This window comes from Cygnus olor, chromosome 4, assembly GCF_009769625.2.
Source record: "Cygnus olor isolate bCygOlo1 chromosome 4, bCygOlo1.pri.v2, whole genome shotgun sequence".
In the NCBI taxonomy this organism is placed as follows: Eukaryota; Metazoa; Chordata; class Aves; order Anseriformes; family Anatidae; genus Cygnus; species Cygnus olor.
The window spans coordinates 67,738,479-67,759,000 of NC_049172.1; the positions used below are offsets into that span (position 1 = coordinate 67,738,479).

Consider the following 20,522-nt stretch of genomic DNA (forward strand, 5'->3'; position numbering starts at 1 on the left):
TTCTAAAGACTTGGGTTTGATGTTGTCAACATAGAAGTCAAAGCAAGCTCATAGTCAGGGGAAGTGGCTTTTCCAGATGAGCTGAAGCTCCATACACGTCCCTACATCACTAATTCTTTCTCCTCCCTGGCCTTATTCACACTTTCTGACCTGTCCTGGACAGATGGGACTGCATCACAGTAGCAAAAGTGACAATGCTGAACTTTCTTCTCCACATAGAGGGGTTTTCCGTATTTAGCTATCTGGATAAGATTAGCAGAACAAGCCAGGCATACACACAGTCCTGCTATAACAGCATATGTTGGAAATCAATGTTCTAACAGGGACAGGACAACAAGGCCTGTGACAGCCTGTGACAAACAGAGTCTATGACCTCTCTGTCTCCCAGCTGAAACAGCACTTGATGTCAGTGTCTGGCACCCTCCAAACCTACCTTTCAGAACAGAAAAAAGGACAGTTTGATATGGATTTTTTAATTATTATTTTGTTAGGTCTCCATTCCTATTTCCCCTGCAATACAACTCACATTAAGTACTGACTAGTTCAAACCTGCTTGAGTCACTGCTTACTCAAATGAAACCCCCAGTGCTTCCATATGGATCTCTGCCAAAGGCAGATCCGAGATTTGGCCACCAGCACCTATGGTGCAACTCAGACAGGTCTATGCAAGGATCTCCTCGGTGGCAAAATGTGTCACAGGCTGCTGCTTGAATCTGTTTTCAGATGTCCTCGGCTCCAGTTACTCTACTGTACGTAGCTAAATGCTCTCATGTCTAAAAAGGTTCAAAAAGGTTTCACGAGCACTTGGAATGGAAAGTTAGCGTAACAGACCCGCAGATTAGTCAAACCAGGATGCAACAGACAGCAATCCTTGCAACAACAAAGAACTATCAGTAGGAAAGATCTTTCCCCTTTCCTCACAAATTTGACTGCTTGATGCATATTGATTTTCAGAATGTTACTAGAGCACATACACAGCTATAAGCTTTTTAATAACTGTTATCCCTCTTGCAGAAGGAAAAGGCATTAGAACTAAAATTTAAAAAAAAAATCACAAGCTGGTCAAGAAATTGCTCCTGCAAAAATGGCCTTGAATAAAATACAAGATGGGGAGGTAGAAGGAAATTAGAAGTAAATCATTAAGTTCCACATTTCAGATGCTCAATTGCTTCTTGAAACCAACTTCCTAATCAGCTAATACACACTTACAGACACAGATCCCCTATGTATAAGACCCTCCTTGCCACATCGCTCATGAGGTAGAAACTGCTATCTGAAAACTGGGTTCATAGTTATGTGCTCTGACCTCTCATTGCCCAGTCTTGGGGAAAAAGGATTACAAGAACCCTTTTTCAGCAAGCACTAGAAGACACCTAGAGAAACAACTCAAAAGCCTACCATGTATACATAGACCTAAACTCTTAGGCAGATGTTCTTAACAATAGTTCGTCAGTTTTACTGCAGTCTTTGTTTCACATTTAACCATGAAGTTCGCTGCTAATAAGCAAGACTTCTATAGAAAACACACAAAATACCATTTCCCAGGAGTGCATTCTTATACCAGAATTTTTTATTATAGACTACCAAGCAGTCATCAGGAGGTTTTACTAAAAGATAAGGTCTGAAGTCACTGGCAGCCACCCAGAATAACCTATGCTCTCCTGTTGTATCAACCTATAAATAAGGTTAAGAAGAAAAGAAAAAAAAAAGTAGAAAGTTTTTTTTCCTCAACAGTTGTACCTCAAAGCTTCTAAGTAACTGTGGAATAATTTGCCATATTACTAACTCAGGAGGACAGCAGCAGCATGACCGGTACTGAGGCAGCTGTCCAAGGAAGTTCAGGCAGCTTCTGCCCACACAACATCCTACAGTCGTTCCAACGACTCAGGGCAATTTGGTACCTTCATTTCCCAAACTCTAGACAAATGCATCCTATAGTGTGATTTACTCCCATGGAATTTAAGCAGTTAGATTCACTCAAGTCCTTCAGTTAAGAAAGTGCTTTATCATTTCCCAACCAGAAATGGTTTCCTTGCTACAAAGAAAAATCTGTTTGAGGCAGTCACTGAAATTTTCTTAAACCCTGCTTTGGGGCAAAGAGGAAAGGATTACATCAAATTTGGCTGGACTAAAAATGTCTCTGATGGAGATTTTATTTTTATATTACGTTGGTGGTTATTCATTAGAGCCACATCAGCTGCTCATCGTGGGAGATTTTGAATACTTTGGTAATACACAAATAAATTGTCATTATAATTCAAAGCTCCAAGGTTGTTTGGTAAGCACCTGTCAGGAAGAATGCATCATATCATGTTAAGTCAGCAGCTACCTAAGATATTTTTGATTATATGCATCCTTAAAATGCAACTGGTTAATTACTTTGCTAAACAAAGTTAGATAAATTAGGCTGAACATCTGTCCTTTCTTCCTTTGTAACTGCAGTCACATTTGCAAATCAGGCCTGGCCCCTCACCTTCATGCTAACATCTCCACACCCTGTAAGATGTCTGGAGGAATGCAAAGATGTCCTAAAAGTCTGAGGAGGATCCACTTGGTACAGATAGTGCAGAAGGCAGCCACAGAGCTGTCTTGCAATGGTCAAAGGTGTATCAAGCTTCGACAAAAAGAAAGAGCATCAGATAGATCCTCAGCAAGCAGCACTGCACATTTTCCAGTCAGTCACAAAGCAGCCTGAAAATGCTTCCAAAATTAAGAGAGCATCAAGACTATCGACATTACACTTGGAGTCTCTCCAGCCTGCAAGACTAGGCTGTCCCTTAGCCTTAGCCAGGTTTACAGGGTACAGATCTGCCCCACGCAACAAAGGATATCACCAATAGATTGTTGGCCCTTTATTGTGTTCATCTTTGGAATTCAAGATGAATCTTGTTAGTGAAAAGAAGGAATTCACCACACACCTGATAAGCAAACAGTTCTCAGATAACATGCATGTAAATTCAGTATAGATTACAAACCATGCCATCAGTGATTCAGTACTTCGTCAATACCTAGATTTCTGTCAAGACAAGAACAAAAAATTCTCTGGCCTGGTTTACTAAATATCCTCTCAAGGAAAAAAAAAAAAAAAAAAAGACTGTGCATGTAGCCAATTACAGCAATTATATCAGCTAGCAGCTGGGGAAAAATAAGCCATCCAAAGACCTCCTGTCACTCAATTAAGTCCTTTATTAAAATATTACACTGCCTAAAAACATCTACAGATACATACACTACTTTTGGATTCCCACTCAATGTCACGTCTTAAAATGTGAGACCTGGTTATGCAGCCTTTAACAAATCAACTGCATTTTTGTACGCAGCTTCTAAATTGATGGGCTCCCAAAATAAGCACTATACAGTGGTAAACTGTAAAAGAGCTAACGTTCTTTTCATTTTCTATTTTGTTTGTAAGTGCACATAATGGAATTATTTTTATCATTATAATATTCACATTCATTTGCTATCCATTTCAAAAATAAAATCACGGAGCAATTCAGGTTGGGAGGGATAACAGGAGTTCTCCAGTCAAACCTGCTGCTCAAAGCAGGGTCAGTTATGAGAGGTCAGACCAGATTTTGCTACCTGCTATAGGGTCAGTCAAGTTTATGAGTTCCACTCCACAGTATTTTCACTTATATTTTATAAATGGCATAAATACACACAGTAATCAAATGCATCTATATAAGAATACCAAGCTTTTAAAGAAATAGGGTGTATTTTTTAAAACTACAATCCTGAAATGAAGATGTGAATATAGTACTTGATCAAATTTCCTTTGCACATGCAGTGTACATGTATATATTTATATACTTCAGTGCTCCATTTAATTATATAGTTAAATGAGATGTTTGTACATAAGGAGCCACTGGTGTCATTCATTACCCTTTTCGAACAGCAGACTAAGCAAATGCTGACTATATTTGTTACGCATGCACTGGAGCCCAAGAACACTGTCAATATGACTTTTTTTCACCATGTTTTTTCTCCATAAGATTGGGTTTGTGTGTTTTCCTTTCTTGGGAATCCCTAATAGTTATTCAAGTGTATTTCATGTTTAAGTTGGAGGGGTACAGTCAAAAGAAACCAAATTCAAATAGCAAACCATGGAGAAAAGGCTGCTTCCTATGAAAGCTTCTAAGCAAATTAAATTACACAAAAACAGAATATTGCATATATAAAGCACTGTCAAGGGTGTGTAACACTCTGTACTGCAGTAAATATGAATAACATTGGATAGATGTTTTTTGTAGAATCCCCAGCTTGGGGATTTTTATCTAGTTATCTGAGGTGTACAGATGACTAATTTATTTACCATATCCCTTTCAAAAGGTTGCGTGCATTCCAGTACTCTTACCACATACAGTATGCAGCTGGTAGAAACTTGACCTTTTCAAGAAATACAGCAGGTTTTGTGCAGCAGCATACTTGATAAGTGAGGTTAGTTTATGGATGAATCACTAGTATTGTATATGTGTATGTGCCTTGAACAGGTCTGTGTAAGCTTCTGAATGGGACAATAAATGAAGGAGAACATGAAAAATAAAAAGTTTCTACAAAGGACAAGGTATAACGTGGGTAACAAAAAAAATGGAAGAGACAAGGTTAGAGATACGGGAAAATAACAGCTAGATGGACCAAAGTAGCTTGGAAAGGGACCACAGAGGAGTATGCAAGAACATGAGCACAGTTCCCTACAGAGCACTGGTCTTGACCAGGGAAACAAACCGAAATCCAGTGGCTGACTACATCTCAGTGGCAGATCCATCAAGCCAAGAAGACAAACAAAACAGACCCCAGAAAAGAGGTCTTCCTTTGCAGAAATCACCAACTCAACCTCAGGACTTTCCACATCCATTGGATGTACTCACTGAGATCAGAACGCTTGAAGGAGGGAAAGAAATGTGGTATGTAGCTATGTATAACAATGCACAAACGATAACTGAATTGATAACTAAGATGCAAAAGCAAATTTACTTCTACATGTCCCTAAAAAAACATTTTTCAAAAAATTTGCCATCATTAAAAGAATAGTACATTTTTCAAAGAATGTGCCATCATTAAAAAATAGTAATAATAAATTTAAATGAAAAAGTCATTGTAAGCATGATTTTTCTGGATATCCCTTTTTGTTAAATGAAATATTTGGGGAAAGTTTTAGAAATACAGAAAATATGCATTCAGTGGCAAAGCTTTAAGTATCAGCACTGTTTTAGGGGGAGTGAGGTGGGTTGACTGTTTTTCTGGTGGTGGTGGTTTGTTTTTTAAACACTCCTCTTAGTTCAATGTAAACACATCATCATATAAGAAGAATGAGGTCTCATTGCCTACTATGCCACTTGGTTGTTTAATTTACCTTGGTGTTACAATAACGGGAAGAAGAGAAAATAAGCCTTGTGGCTACTTTGTTTACCTTAACTAACTTTTTGCAGTTTATTTTCACAAGTTTCATATCCAGACCTAACATTTTCCATCATATTTCCTTCCTGAAATTGATTATCTTACAACAGTGATAAAACCTTGTAAAACACCTATTAAATGTCTAACACTTAAACAGAAACTTTAAATATCTCCTACACATCCTGCCTTGTCCTTCACCATTCTTTTAGCCTATTCCCACTATATCACATTGCCAATACAAAGATATTTTTCTGCAATCTTATTTCCACACACTTGCCCTGTTTGGGAGGGTCATTCCAACTCAACATTGTATTTTTTTCATCTGCTGAAGCCAAAAGGCAACAGGGCTTACTGTGATTCTAATTTCCTCTCCGACCATTACAGTACATGCAGCATTTACCATGAAATAAGAAAAGGAATTTAATCCTTGCACATCAGAAAAAAGAAAAAAAACTGCAAAACTGAAACTGATATGGAGGCCTGGCAAAGTTTAAGGTTGGCAAGACTTTTCTAAGTGTTTGGGATGAACTCAAAATACCCCAGAAGTTAGTTTTCCAGGATTCAGTTCATTAAACTATCAAAATAGTAATTCCGACATGGATCCAAGTTGCACTGTGCAAGTTTAAGACTAAAGGTTAGGAATCCTCAACTCAAATTGCTGTATTTTAGTACCTTTAAAAAAGAGAAGGCTAAAGATAGCAATATCAACAGAAATCTGAATGAGCCAGAGCAACAGGGTGAAACTGGGTACATTCAACTGATACATCTGTACTGTGACATTTCAGAATGAAAACCACTTTGCACTTTCTGCACCCTTAGTGTCTGCAAGCTGTTCTTACAATCAGAGCAGTAAGTGCTAGACATGGCAAGTTCCTACTTTGCTCGGTCACGCTGTACTTCCTATATTAACCTGGTAGGACTGGACGCAAACCAAAAGGGCCTTTCGTCGGGGAGATGCCACGGACGATACAGTCGAACAGAAAGCTGATCTGCTCCCCTTCAGCACAAGAAAGGAAAAAAACACCGGCCCCTGCAAGAAAGCACAACATAAATGTGTGTTTTTTCACCTGGATACATCAGAAATATATTTAGCTGAAGCTATTTATAACATAGCAATCAAAACCATATAAAGTGCAAGCCATGAAAAGAAATCAACAAGACATTCTGCAAACAGAAAACCAAAAATGGGTCAGCATACACAGTATGTCATGAAACTACACATAAATTCAACAGGTAACTAATCATTTAAGCTGATTTTCTGCAACGCAGACAGAGCAATGACAAAACACAAACCATAAGCTCTACAGCTGTCTGGGTCTTTTACTCTCAGTTACCCCTAGAATTTTGTAGATCCAATCTTAGCTATGCAAGTGTCAGGGATACCGAAAGTGTCAAAGCAAAATGAGCCAGGTTAATTCTACTTTTACCCAATTTTATCAAAGAATAGTGTTTTATATCCTATATTGATCGGGATTTTGTTATATAGCTGCGTTATATTATAAATTTTTCTACTTGTTAAAACAACCTAGACTAAGTCCTACGTGCCTATTATTAACAGAACGTAACACGACTCCACAGGTTGTCATCAGATCTTTACCCTTCACTCTATTCTGATATTTTGCTTTCCATTCATTAAGAATAGCCCCAAGCAAAATTAGAATGAGAATCACTAAATAAACAAACAAGTTCTGAGCTGCATGATATATAGCTACATGGACAAGACACAAGACTAAAAATGCTCCACAGAACATTTTGTTTGAGAACCTTCAGCCCAAACCGTACTCACATCAGAAAAGAAGTGTAGTTGGCCTTCTTGATGATCTGAAAACATTAGACAAAATACCCTCCACCCCAGTAATCAGTGAAATTAGAAAATAGACTTTTTAAAAGTGCTGCCAGTTCACCAGAACCAAGCACACTAGACAACCAGAAATCATATCTTAGTCCTGCAAAGAATTTTACACATTACTCTCATAGGAGCTTGGCCCTTAATCTGGGCATAAGTTTGACTTCTATATATTTCTCTAGCCTCTTCTGAGTTGCATGGATATCTTTGTCAATTTTACTTTAAGCAGCAGCACTGGTCTTGACCAGAACACTTCCACCCCCATCACTTCCCACACCTATGCCCAGTCCTATCCAACAGGATATCCACATTTCACTTGAGCAATGGATATGCTTTTGATTGCTTGACAAAGAGCTATTGGATTCAAATAAAGGTGATAATAAAAAGTAGACCACAAAATATTTTAGGAAATTAGATATAGCCAGCAAGGAGTAAACTGTCCACTCCAGGAGAAAGCAATTTCTGGTCCACAATTGTGTCATTCCTAGTTTTTATCATATCTAAGCCTCTGCCTGCTCTGCTTAAATCTGTTCAGGACTACGGTGCTAGCAGCATCTTCTAATTTGCTATATCACATCATCAGATACGTTCCTCTTCAGATCTTACTGATCAACACTTTTCTAATCAAAGAAAGAAATCCTGCTCCTGGTCCAGTTTATTTCATTTGGCAAACTGCTATAAACTCAACTGGAATTAGAATTCATTTGCTAGTACTCATTCAGTCATACTAGAGAATTGGCTTGCCAACATTTCCAGAGTATAAGGTCTGAAACATTACTTGAGACTCAAGTTAGACAAATATTAAAACACAAAGCTATGTTTAAGCAACTGAATTAAGACTGACACACACATTAGCTCATGAAACATAAACCAGAGAAAATCCTACTTTACATTTTTTTGATACTGTTATTTATTGTTGTTTTTAAAGGGTATTTGTCCTGCACTTTCTCACAGCACATATACACTCAATGGCTCCAGTATCAAAAACCATCTAGGAGATTACAACACTACCCATGCAGTCTGACAGGTATGAAAGTTTCAGGTGGTGACTCACACAGTTTTGTCTCATTTCCCCCTCTCCAAGAGATGACAGAGTCAGAGAACTCTGTGTTAGAAAGAGTTGGGTGCAAAGTATACATTCAGAAACTTGAAATTCGGCTCTTGATCTGAGCTCCTTCCTCCTTCCCCCATTGAGTAGAAATCAGTTTGCCTCATCTTAAAGGGTACGACTCTTCCCCCATGAATCACGTCGATGCCAAAGGACATGCCTTTCTTGAGGAAGCAGCGTGGCACAAGGCTTTGCTGAACACGACCTTCTCATCCCACACACAATAAGCAACCAGGATACGGAGACAAAATAACAGAGGACGTTCATATCTAAAGCACGGTGATGGACTATGTCGCCTAATATCCCAGCAGAATCCTACACATCCATGTTACCACTCAGGAAAAGAAGATAGCTCCAATGTTTCTGTACATAAAGATTACATCTGGACTGCTTGTTCTTTTATCACTATTGTTAAGAAGAGTCCTTCTTAAACTCCTGAGAGGCTCTACAAGCCTGTAACTTTAAACAAAAAAGTAAATGTGTGAAGAAACTTACTTCCGTATGAATTGGCTACTTAACTCAAGGGATAATTTCTGTGGAGAACTAATACACATTTGGAAATTCCAAAAACAAACATGAATGCCTTTATATAACTCATGCAAACAGTGTATGGACACGTGTCCATGGGTTCAAATCCAATATATGCACATATCCATCATTTCTTTGTAGATTCTGTTATTCACTTGATCACCATAATTGCTGATCAACTCACATAAGATATGTTTTATTTTTTGTTTTTTTTAGACAGAACTAGAAGGATGGAAGAAGCTTTGCAGTCCTTGCAAAATACATCAGGTGAGATGAATGACTTGGTAAGGTTCAAAGAAGTTATGTTCTGAAAACATACATAAAAGCTAGCAATTACATTTGTTCTCCGCTTTCTTGAGAAAGTTGAGAAATTCACTACTAGAAATTACACATCTCAGTCATGTGCTGGAACAGATTTGGTTCACGAGCATTTGGAAGCTGAGGAATATGTGGTATGCATCACTGTAATACCATGCAGCTGTTTGCTAGACTGAAGAGCACTCTCTCCCTGTCCCCCCCTTCCTCCCTCGGGTAAGAGACTTAGTGAAAGAAGTTGCTTGAATTCAATAAGTAAACTTTCCAACCACAGCATGCTATTTTGTACCACAATTAATATGCTCTTTGTCCCTTTGCCCATGCACAGGCAGAGGACAAGATGCAAAAACATCTGGCCATGGCAACCAAAGGTTCTCAGCTATGCCAGGTATTGAGACAGACACTTCTAAAGAAAAAAAGAAACATTAATATTGTGCTCAAAAACATAGTAGGACCCTTTTCAAAATAGTTCATAATTCTGGTGGCCTGCAGCCAAAGATTAATTCATACTAAAAAACAGGTACACTGGAGAGCTACTGATAAGCTGCTTTATCTTACAGGGAAGATAAGACAGCTGGGCTTGCTTAGCCTAGCAAAAGAGACACGGAGCATAAATGAAGACTCTATAAATGTCCTAGAAGGTAAGCATCAGAGACAGAGAAAGAGAATATGATGCTAAAGGACAATGCCAGTACAACAATCTTGGATATACGAACAAAAAATTAGCCCGGAAAATTTTTAAAAAGAATTTAGAAGACCATGGACGTAAATGGCTCTACAAGACTCAAGACCACATTCTAGCCTAATGCACACTTTGATTCTTTTTAAAGGATTAGAGAGTCATGACAACCCCAGTGTTCAAAACAGCATTGGACCTTCAGAAACAGTCGGCAGCCACTCAGAAATTAGATTCTTTATTTGGGTATGCCTCACCACAACTTCAAACACCATTTTAATTAAGGGCATATCAAGAAATGCAAAGTATCTTCCTGAAACCAGAAAAGTTTCCCTTGAAAGATAAGGTATCTTATTTGTTCCTTTTTTCATCTGTACCAATTTGATTCATATTTCTGGGGAATACTCCCAATTTACAGTAGTGTAAAAAGAAAAAAAAAAAAAAAAACACTCACAGATTATTCCATTGTTTAAAAGCAGCACCCAGAAGTTAGGGTAAGCTTAAAGGGGAGAGGGAAGCTGGGGGAAAAACTTCAGCATAACATAGGTAATTCAGTGCTTCAAGCTCTTGGAGCAAATCCATCACCAATAGCTTCACATTTGTATCATCCATCCACATTTCATACCAGACATTCTTTACACAGCTGGCATCCTGGCCTATGAAGCGAACCATTTAGGTTTTCTGCAATGCGGAAATAAGATACAGCCGCAATCAATAAGCCCAAATCAGCTGAAATTCTCAGAGCACAGCAACTGCATCAAATCCAGAACTACTTACAGAAGATACGCCACAATTTAACTAAATAATGTAAATGGAGAGCTATTTATATATATCCTATTACTTTGGGGCTTTCTTACACAACCAAGCTTTAAGTTTGAGAACTAAGCATTTAAGCTTAGGAGCAGTGACCAGAATATGGGTTCTGTCCCTGTAGCTGTGCTCCCAGTTGCAAGGCTACAGAGGCATACTGCACTTTTCTCTTCTGATTTCAGCGAGACAGCTTCCAGGCCCCGTACTGAACCTAGACCCTTCTTTCTGCAGGCACCAGCTGCTCCTCAGCAGGAAGAAACCTAAGATTTGAAGCCCTGAAGGAAGCCAGGAACCAAGGTTTCCCACTCCGTAGTAGTATGACAACCAGAAGAGACATGCAGAGCAACACAACCACCACCACTTCCAACTTTTCTAGAGATGTTTCAGTGTCCTCTCCAGTAAGGCAACCCAGAAAAAAAAAAAAAAAAGAAAAAAAAGATTCCAGGTTTGTTTGTTTGGTTATTATTATTTTAACGCTTACCTAGGGACCCAGAACATCTTCACTCCTACCTCCCAGAATCAGTCTGGAGGAGCAGAATTTAGCCTGTTCACTGACCCTGAATCTACTTGGAAGAATCCCAAGGTACACAGTCCTGGAGAGAAGATGGATCCAGGAGAGCTGACTGATTTCAGCTGACTGAGCAACAAGAAGGGTGTCTACAAGTGTATTAGTAGAAAAAGGAAAACTAGGTCAGGCCTCAGCCTACTGCTGAATGGGGTGGTGGACCTGGTGACAAAGGACATGAAAGAGACTAAAATGTTCAACGTAAGTAAATGAAAGTTCCTGTATGTTAGTAATGCTGTAATATGTGCTTGCATTTGCTACCTAACCCAACAAGAAGACTGAAACAGATATTCCCTAAGCACTGTAATGAAAATGAAATACAAACTGAAGGTCATCTATATTCACATACAGGCTACTGACCATTTTTGGTATCACAGACATGGTTCATATTACTTACTGCTCTAACTTTTTTTGGAGAAATACACATCTTTAACAACATCACATGAGTAATGCTTAGAATTACAGGGTGATATACTAGTAATCTAATATATTCCGTTCCAATAAAAAAATACAGATCATAACAGTACATAACAGTACATAGTCAATAACATAGACCCACTCTGTTTCATTATAAAAAAATCAAAGGAAGAGTAAAGGGTTTTTGTTTATTTGTTTTGTTTGTTTTGTTTTGTTTTTTTAAACCAGGAATTTAGGACTGAGGTCAGTCCTACCAAAATGTACCTTCTTTCTTTAAGCCAGTTTCCAGTGCCGTATTGCTGAATACTCAGAATTGAGATGTCCTCAAAACAGTTGCTGTGGAGATACTATACTCAGATTTCTGGACACAGGCAACCCACCAACAGCAAATAAAAAACACACTAATTTGGTAAGCTGTACAACCAAGAAGCATGTATTACACTTCACAAAGCAATGGTCTACAGGACCTTCTAGAAAGCTGTCATAGAGATACCTGCAAGACAAGAGTCCAGCAGGCAGGAGAGTGGCTCAGCCATCTAATTTCTTGTTACTTACCTCCTGCAGACCACCTCCTTTGTTGGTCTGCAGCGCTCATAATGCCACACAGGTTACCAAAGGTATCAGTGGTACCCACATCCTCAGGGAATCTTGGCAGGGCACAAGGTCTTGTACTAGAGACACTTCCTTACTCATCCACAGCTCCTGACAGCACAGCATTCATAAACCCAGCCTCACCCTGTGCACATCCTTGCAGCCCTGTTACATGCTGAGGTGGTCTGACTGTACCAGCAAACACCACAGCAGCAATTCCCTGGCTAGTTGCAACGTAACCAGCACAAATAAGTGCGCGAGTAGCATATCACACATTTCCCAAATTTGGTTCAGGCAGCTACTAAAGAAAGATACTGCCACACAGGATAGGTGATAAATAAGTCAGCACATGCCATTTTGATCTGCAAATACCCCTTACTTTAATCCTTTCAAGAATGACAGCCAGAACTGAAGTTGTATCCATTCATCAACGTTATAATAAAAGCCACACACATTAAGGAGAGGTAAATGTCTGTTCTCCATACCCTATCACAATGTCCCTCTCAAAACTGCAGTATATCTACAAAGGGACTCTTCAGGAATGTGTGTGGCAAGTTCTTTGCCAGTCAGTGCTGAACAGTCCCTCTGGAAAAAGCATGAAAGAGAAAAAGCCAATTGTGGGGGTTTCGTTCAGTTATTTTTTTAAAGGAGAACCTAAGTCCCAACATCCATCATTGTTTTCTGCTAGTCATTTCTACTTTTGGATAGCCCTCAATATTATTTTGTCTTCCTCCATATTCTAATGAAAGTCTGCATAAAACGTGTGTGGGATCCACAGGTACTCCATTTGCCATCAATTATGTACTCCAAAAATTAAGCCATTAATTGAAGCCCTTATTAGTAAGAAATTACTCTCTTCTCTGAGACACCTGCTGTAGGATTTAAGGGAAAAACTGAATTTAACATATCACAGAAGGTACTGCTCTACCTTCTACTCACTAAAAATTACAGATGCTCTGCTTCCCAAGAGAGCCTCAGGACTACCAATTACCCCGTAGTTAAGTTTTAGATTCTCTCATTGGAGGAATTATATAGATTACACAGATTATACAAGTTATCAATCCATTGCTAATCTTACTTAAAGATTGCTTAGCATTTTTTTCAGCTGCCTATACTTTTTAAATATAAGTTTTCCACAGTTGAATGATCTTAGATTTCATTAGTTCAAAAACTACTACTCTAAAAAGTACAGCAGTGTTAAAAAAAAAAAAAAAAAAAAAGAACGACACTGTTTTGGAAAGTTCTTCCCGTGAGCATTCTGAATGCTTAGTTTAAGATTTTCTATTTTCAGTTAAGAATTCAAAAAGCAGACCCAAATTACGTCTGCACAGAAGTGCACACATTTAAATGCGAGCCGGAGTTCTGATAAAATGGCACTTGCATACAGAGATGCAAACGCTTTATTCTGCATGGAAGAAAGCCTGTTCAAACCAAACTGCAGGTGTTGGCGGATGTACACTAATTGCAGTTGACACAAGCTAAACTTGAATCTGCAGAATCACAGGAGAGGAAAAGGTGACTGTGCTGACTTCTCCTTATCCATTATAACCAGTCATCTAGCTGACAGTCTGAACCATGCCACTGGGAAACAAGACACTCACGTTCCTGTTCCCACACCTTTTAACTGAAACACAATAACCTTAATAAAAAACAGATTTGTTTCCTTACCAGCTGTACCTACAACCCATTCCTTCAGACACTGGAAGCCCCTCTCCAACCCCAACCACTAATATTAGGCAGGGAAAGATTTAGAGTAGGGTCTTCTGCATTGCAAGCAAGCATCCTAAATCGGAAATCAGGATACGACTGTTCAGTCCATGCCAACCACCCTTGTAACTCAGCTCTGTGTTTTTCAACAGACAAAGCAAATAACTCTCACTACTGTAAAGCAGACAAAACTATTCCCCTTTCCTACACAAATTTTGCTAGAAAATCAACTTAGAAACTTTATGTTTGTTGTTTTTTTTATTTTAGTAATTGAAGAAATCAGTTATTTTCACATTGTATTATGCAAAAGTCACACAACTTCACATCCATTTTGGCAATATGCACATCCATTTCCACTCAAAGATCATCAGTACAGCATAGCTTCAAATTCTGCTTTGGAAGTTAAAATCCAACATTTTCAACTGATGTATATGATATATCTGCTGCATTAATCATCTTTTCTTTTCAGCTCTTGCATAGTTTTTTGCATTTTACCAGAAAATTCCCAAATAAAACACTAAAGAGATTTCTCCCAGTCTAAAGGGGTACTTTAGCTACTAGGCAACAGAAATTAGCTTCAGCTTGCTTGCTTTCATTTTGACCCCATGAATCCTATGGTCCCATAGACTGACAAAGCAACTAACAAGCAGAAGTTTCTAACTTTTAGGAACGAGTTCTTTACTGGATTTAGATATTAGCATTTACACAAGTGCCTTGATTCTGCAGGTAACCTCCAAGCTTCAGCATCACTTTCCCTCTGCAGGCAACAGGATCAATTATAATTTAATAATCTCAACATTAAACCATTTTGCCTTATCTCTTGGATGACACAGGTCTTAAAATTTCACTACTTTATTCTTGCTCTGAGTCCACCAGCAACGACTGACTGAAAATCTTCTGGAGAGCCACACAGCAATGTTCAGCCACAACTCCACATGGTCACGTTTTTACTGAACGCCAGGGTTGAGACCAGCAGAAACCTACTTACTTACTGGAACGGAACCTCTGACATGAAGCTGACTGTACGACAAAGCTACACAGCTGGTTCCACAAACTCTACATTGACAAAATGAGCACTTGCATTTCCACAGAAAGGTTTCAAACAACGTTTAGAAGACAGGTTCCGTTTGTACTTACAGAAGCCGCACCTGGTACCCCCTTCAAAGATGAATCCATTTGGGACAGCTCCGTATCGGCGCAGGTCTGAGAGTTTCCATTGCCCCATGACGCTAGGAGGAAGGTCTTTGGCAAGGACGAGGATGTCATTGCAGAAGTGCAGGGTAGCAGGCCCACTCTCGAGTTTAGTGCCAGGTGCTACAAAAACTTGAAATCTATGAACTATCAAATAAGGAAGAAAAAAATTACTACAGAAAATATAAGTAAGGTAGTGTGATTTATGTAACAAGTCATTCTGTCAAGCTGTAGACTGACCCCTGCACACACCACCAGGCTCTAGCACAGGGATTCTAGGTAGAGCCTGAACAACCCCACGTGTGTAACTATAAGCTCATTATTCTATGTTATGTCAATTTAGTCTAAGAAGAAAACATATATTGGCTTAATACTACAAAAGATTAAGCTGTAACGCTACAACTTAATGCTGTATTAATTTATCTAAAGTCTAACAGAATAATCCCTACCTCAAATTAGTTATCCAGCCCATGCTTCAGTCGTACCTCTTCCATCAGTACAGCGGTTTCTTTCTGTCTCCTCCTCCAAAAAAATAGCCTGTGCCTAGCCTTTCCAACTTGTATGCACACAGACACATAACACAGTGCCCAAAGAGCCCAAAAGTCAAGGCTCAAAGAAGCAGCAAGTTCTAACCAGAGCTCTGTCACTGATTCATTTGCAACCTTTAATAATCTGCTTTAATCCTTTCTGCACTTTGCCTTCCCTAGCAGGCAGTAAAATGGGGAAAGTTACATTTTCCCACCTTTGTGAATCTTTTGCAAGTTGGTGATGGTAGATGCCCAGACATTTCAAATTATTAGGAAATGAAGTGATTCGTAAGTAATGTACACTCTTACAAGTCAGTTAACTCTCCATGCTTCACTGTCTAAACTCCAGCAGAGTAGGGGAAAAGGGAAGACACCTATCTCATTCGAGTTTACAAACCTCAGGTTCAAATCCCAGCTCCTGTGTCCCCTACACTGCAAGGGTCCTTATCTACAGCAGCAGCTGTGCTAGGCTGGTCTCCCATCTTCTCCAGAGTTGTTGCATTTTGAATAGTAAGCTATTGGGAGCACTTCAAAGGCTCAGATCTCACAGTGGAGATTCAAAGGGAACGATTTCAGCCAGCAAGCACCCAATTCTCAAACAATTGCTTTGACCTCCGCTACTCCTCCAGTTTCTTTCACCATGTGGTCAGACACACACACACACACACACACACACACACACACACAAAAAGTCTGTCTTGACATAGAGAAGGATTGGGACTGTTACATTTCCAGTCAGATTTTCGGTAGAGCATTTGTCAGGAATCACAAAGATTTAGACGACTGTGGTTATTCATCAAAGATCACACAAACAGCTTCACTGCTATGACATCTAGAGGGTAATTTCCAGGCAGTCTGATTTCTTCCCTGCCTCTTGACTATGTTCCTTCAAGCATCATGAATTTCAGCCAGGTCTGAGCCTTGCTTCTCATCTAAATAGGTGCTATATTCTTAGTTACCATCTTAGCTGTAGGTCAGCTCCTCATCCATGACATACATTTGCTAAGTTCCCTAAGGCTCCAGCAGAATTAGCCACAAAGTCATTTGAGTGAAATGTGTAAGGAGCCAGAGAGAGATCTAACTAACCACAACTCTCCTTACAACTTTGCCAGTGGTGATACTGCTAAGGAGCAAATCAATAGTCACACAATGTCCCCTTCTGGGCTCACAATTATGTTACACAACCTATCTAAACATAAAATATGAAAGACACACCAAACCACTTTGACGACTGATGTTCAATATGTAATTTTTAATATAATTTGGACACCACTGCACTGTTAACTTCAGAGGTACTTCACCAGCAATTAAAGCATAAGAGCAGAAGCATCAGCATTGTTTCTGCCTCATAAAAGAACAGACCATGATTCAACACAATCAGTTACAAGGTACCATAGCTGCCAAAAACAAAGAGCTGTAACTCAGAACTCAGATTTAGAGCACTGTTAGGAAGCAGCATACTCAAATCTGAGCAAAAACAAAGTAGAGGGAAAATCAAGTCTGGACATGAAGCTTTTTCCATATGCTGCTTTCTTGGTAAATTTCAATTTTTTCAAAAATTCTTCTCAGACATGTACTACTCCTGCTCTGGGGTAAAAATAAATAAATAAATAAATAAATCAACCACAAGATACCTAGCTCAATACACCTATGAGCAGAAGGTAATACTAAGGTTTTCATTTCCTTTAGCTATTTTTTTTTCTCTTCACAGCTATTCAGTGGCTCACAGTATGCTAACTTTCTCAGAATAAGCTGTGGACACAAGCACTCTTCTCACATATGGCTTACACCTCTCTCACCTAATTCCCCTGCTTTCTCTAATGCTGGTTCTTATATTCCCTTGAGCTGTTCTACGAATCACATCCACCTGACCTGGGAAAAACAGAGAAAACAATGGGAATTTCAGTGAACACTCCTTCCATTCTGTGGTCCTCATTCAAGAACAGTGTCAGCTCTTCATTTTTTACCCCCCTCTTGCTTCCCAGACTCTGAGGTCATCTGTCCACAGTCTATTTTCAGCATCCAGCCACTTTACTTCCAAGGCACACAAAGGCATCCCTACTAGTCTTTAAGGAAAAAAAAAAAAAAAAAAAAAAAAAAAAAGAGATCAAACAGTTGCCATCTTCTCTTTGTAGACTCCACACCTTTCTCTCTCTCTCTATTCAAGCTAGATTCTGTTCCCTTTGACTTCTTTCACCTACCTGACCCAGCACAGGAAGATGGAACCCTGAACAAGTTTTCCATACCCTGGTCTTTCCTCCTTCCCCTAAGCTTTTTTGCAATTAACATTCTACAAATTATTGTCAATTCAACCAATCATACTTGTTCCCTTCATCTTCACCTCCACTCACACACTGCCCCCATCTGTCCCTACTCCAGGGCTACATGTGAAACAATACCTTCACCCCATAGGCTCTATTTGTCCCCTCATTCAGAACATTAAAAAAAAAATCCTCACTTCTGCATTTCCTCCTATCACAACCATAATTCTCACACCCAGCTTGAGATCAAATACTCTCTCCATCCCAGTACCGCACCAGAGAAAGTTCACGAAAACTAGACCAACTTTGCCAAATCCAAATTCCCCTCCATGCTTTAGGACAAGCCTATGCTGTACAGAGACCCCAAAACTTGTAAAGAAGTAGAACCAGTACACAACACAGCTACGTTGTCAGTGTCCCCACTGGTGCAGCTACATCTGCCTGTATTGTTCAGGGACTCCCTCTAACTTTTCTTGTGCAAGGCTTCATATCTGATAGTTCCAATAATCCATGTCTCTGGTACTCTATATTTTATTAGTGTAAAATTCCCTGATCATCTTTACAAAGCAACGAGTCTATAACTACAACAGATGGCAAAGCATATGTAACAAATGATGATGACAGCTCAACCTATCACTCTGCTTCAAAGCTACACACTTTCAGTACCAAAGTCAAAAACTAAGTTGAATGCTCTCTCAGTTAAACAATGGGACTGGGCACTACTGTAACCACAACCTGTCGGAAGGGTTTACGATTTAAGGGGAAGCACAGTCTCTTCACTCAGATGAGCAAGTCTTCTCCTTAACTATACTTTTTTATTTGCATTTTGTCTATTTTTTTTTTTTGATTTTTTCCTGGGTGGAGGGGGTGGGAGGGAGGAAGAGGGGGGAGTATGAAAAGACAAAGGTTACCTTCCCCCAGACTGTAGCGGATTCGTACATCCCACGCATACATTGTTTCCTTGTTCTCAAATCCCAGCATCACAACTTGAGAGAGGCAGATGATTGCAAGCGTGTGATTCAAGCCCTCATAGGAGAGCCCAGGATCCAAGCCACAGATGTCTTCTAAGGTCACGCTGCTCCTCTCCTTATGCCCTTTCGCTCGCTCAGATTTATCCTTGTACACCAGCATGAGCAAACAGTCTAAAAGAAGTAAAACTGTCAGAGATGATGAGGCAGAACAGAACACAACACATTTCTTAGTACTCTGCTTCAATACAAAAGTGCTTTAGACAACTACAAGGTCAGTCTGATCAAGTCAATGCAAGAACTCAGTTTCCTTCTCCCACCCTGCACCCAGGTAGTTCGCAGTCCTTGTTTTCAGGGAGCAGACACTGAAGGCATGTTTCAACAGTAATCTGCAGGCTCAGAAAAAGGAAAATAAGTAAAAAGTCTTCCCAGATGTTTTTTATTTTACAAGAAGCGAGTGGTTTTTCCCAAGTCTGGATGGGACCCACTCATTAATTCTGAACATTGGGAGTTACAGTATGATAGCTGGTCACGTTACAAACGCTAAGGACTGAGAGGCTATTGTCAGCTATATTTCCATTAGAACATACTGAACCACAACTGAAATTCTTACAGTAGTTCACAGATTACTCAACTACTAAATGGTGAGCGGGCTGCACTGCCAGAGACTGTGTCAGCTCAGGTTTCCTAGTTAAATGTTACACAGTAGTCATTGCTAAATAATCATTATATGCCACACCTTTATTTTTATTTTTATTTTTTTAATATTCACATGTGTCACCATTTGTTTTTAACCCCTTCCTAGAGGTGTTTATTACATAGCAACTAGGCAATGGAAGAAAGTAATTCAAGCATGACGGTGACCTAGGAAAAGCACATTCCACAAGCAAACCCTAAAGACAAGAAAAATTGGAGAGCCCTCTTCAACCTTCTGCAGGTGATAACAAGAGCATTCATCTTCCCCCAAGTCCCCTTCCTATCACACAGCACTCAATAATAGCCGAAATTAACAGTAAATATCCAAGCTGCAGCATCCTATGCTGCTGCTGACCTGCATACCACGAAGGAGGAAGCCCCCTGTGCACCATTTTATGAATGCTGGGGTGTGGTGCTCTGAGCCCTGGCAAGGTGCCCTGTGCCTCTCAGCTGGGCAAAAGCCTGGCAAATTTCCAAAGAGGTGAAAAACGACTGAAAGACTGAAGCGTCTGCTAACCGAAGCAGAGCTCTGCGCACTCTTCCAATTGTTTTCTTGCACCTGTTAGCAAAAACAGCTGCAACCACGGTATTTACGCATTCTGTGATACAGTTGTATGTCTGAAGAAAGAGCTGCTGTGGTTTACAGACCGACTAAAGCAAAGCACAGGATGTTTTCTGGTAGACCTGACTAATTTTGCTAGAACAGTATTTTTGAGGAATAAGGTATGTTGTCAGTAAGTTTTCAAAGAAGCCCCCTCATCTTCCCCTTTCACGCTGATGTTAGGAATCCAGACCCATACTTACATGTCTCGATACTAACTTTTAGGATCTACAGATGCCCGTTCATGGATAGAAGTTTAACAGATGCAGCCAAGATGTAAGTCTCTAAAATACTAACATATATCTGTAACTACCCACG

The 20,522-nt window shown here is 39.5% G+C and overlaps 1 protein-coding gene across 3 annotated transcripts in view; it reads right to left on the reverse strand.

Moving 5' to 3' along the window:
* Positions 1 to 20,522, reverse strand: part of DOK7 (docking protein 7) — a 65,832-nt gene that overhangs the window by 43,768 nt on the left and 1,542 nt on the right. For 2 of the 3 annotated variants that reach the window (XM_040555672.1, XM_040555670.1), the window contains exons 3-5: positions 18,851 to 19,096; positions 15,098 to 15,298; positions 6,308 to 6,427 (exon numbers count right to left, since the gene is read on the reverse strand). In XM_040555672.1, coding sequence (XP_040411606.1) covers positions 6,308 to 6,427; positions 15,098 to 15,298; positions 18,851 to 19,096 — 567 coding nt within the window. The remainder of the gene's footprint in view (positions 1 to 6,307; positions 6,428 to 15,097; positions 15,299 to 18,850; positions 19,097 to 20,522) is intronic. The other variant, XM_040555671.1, reaches the window with a different exon arrangement.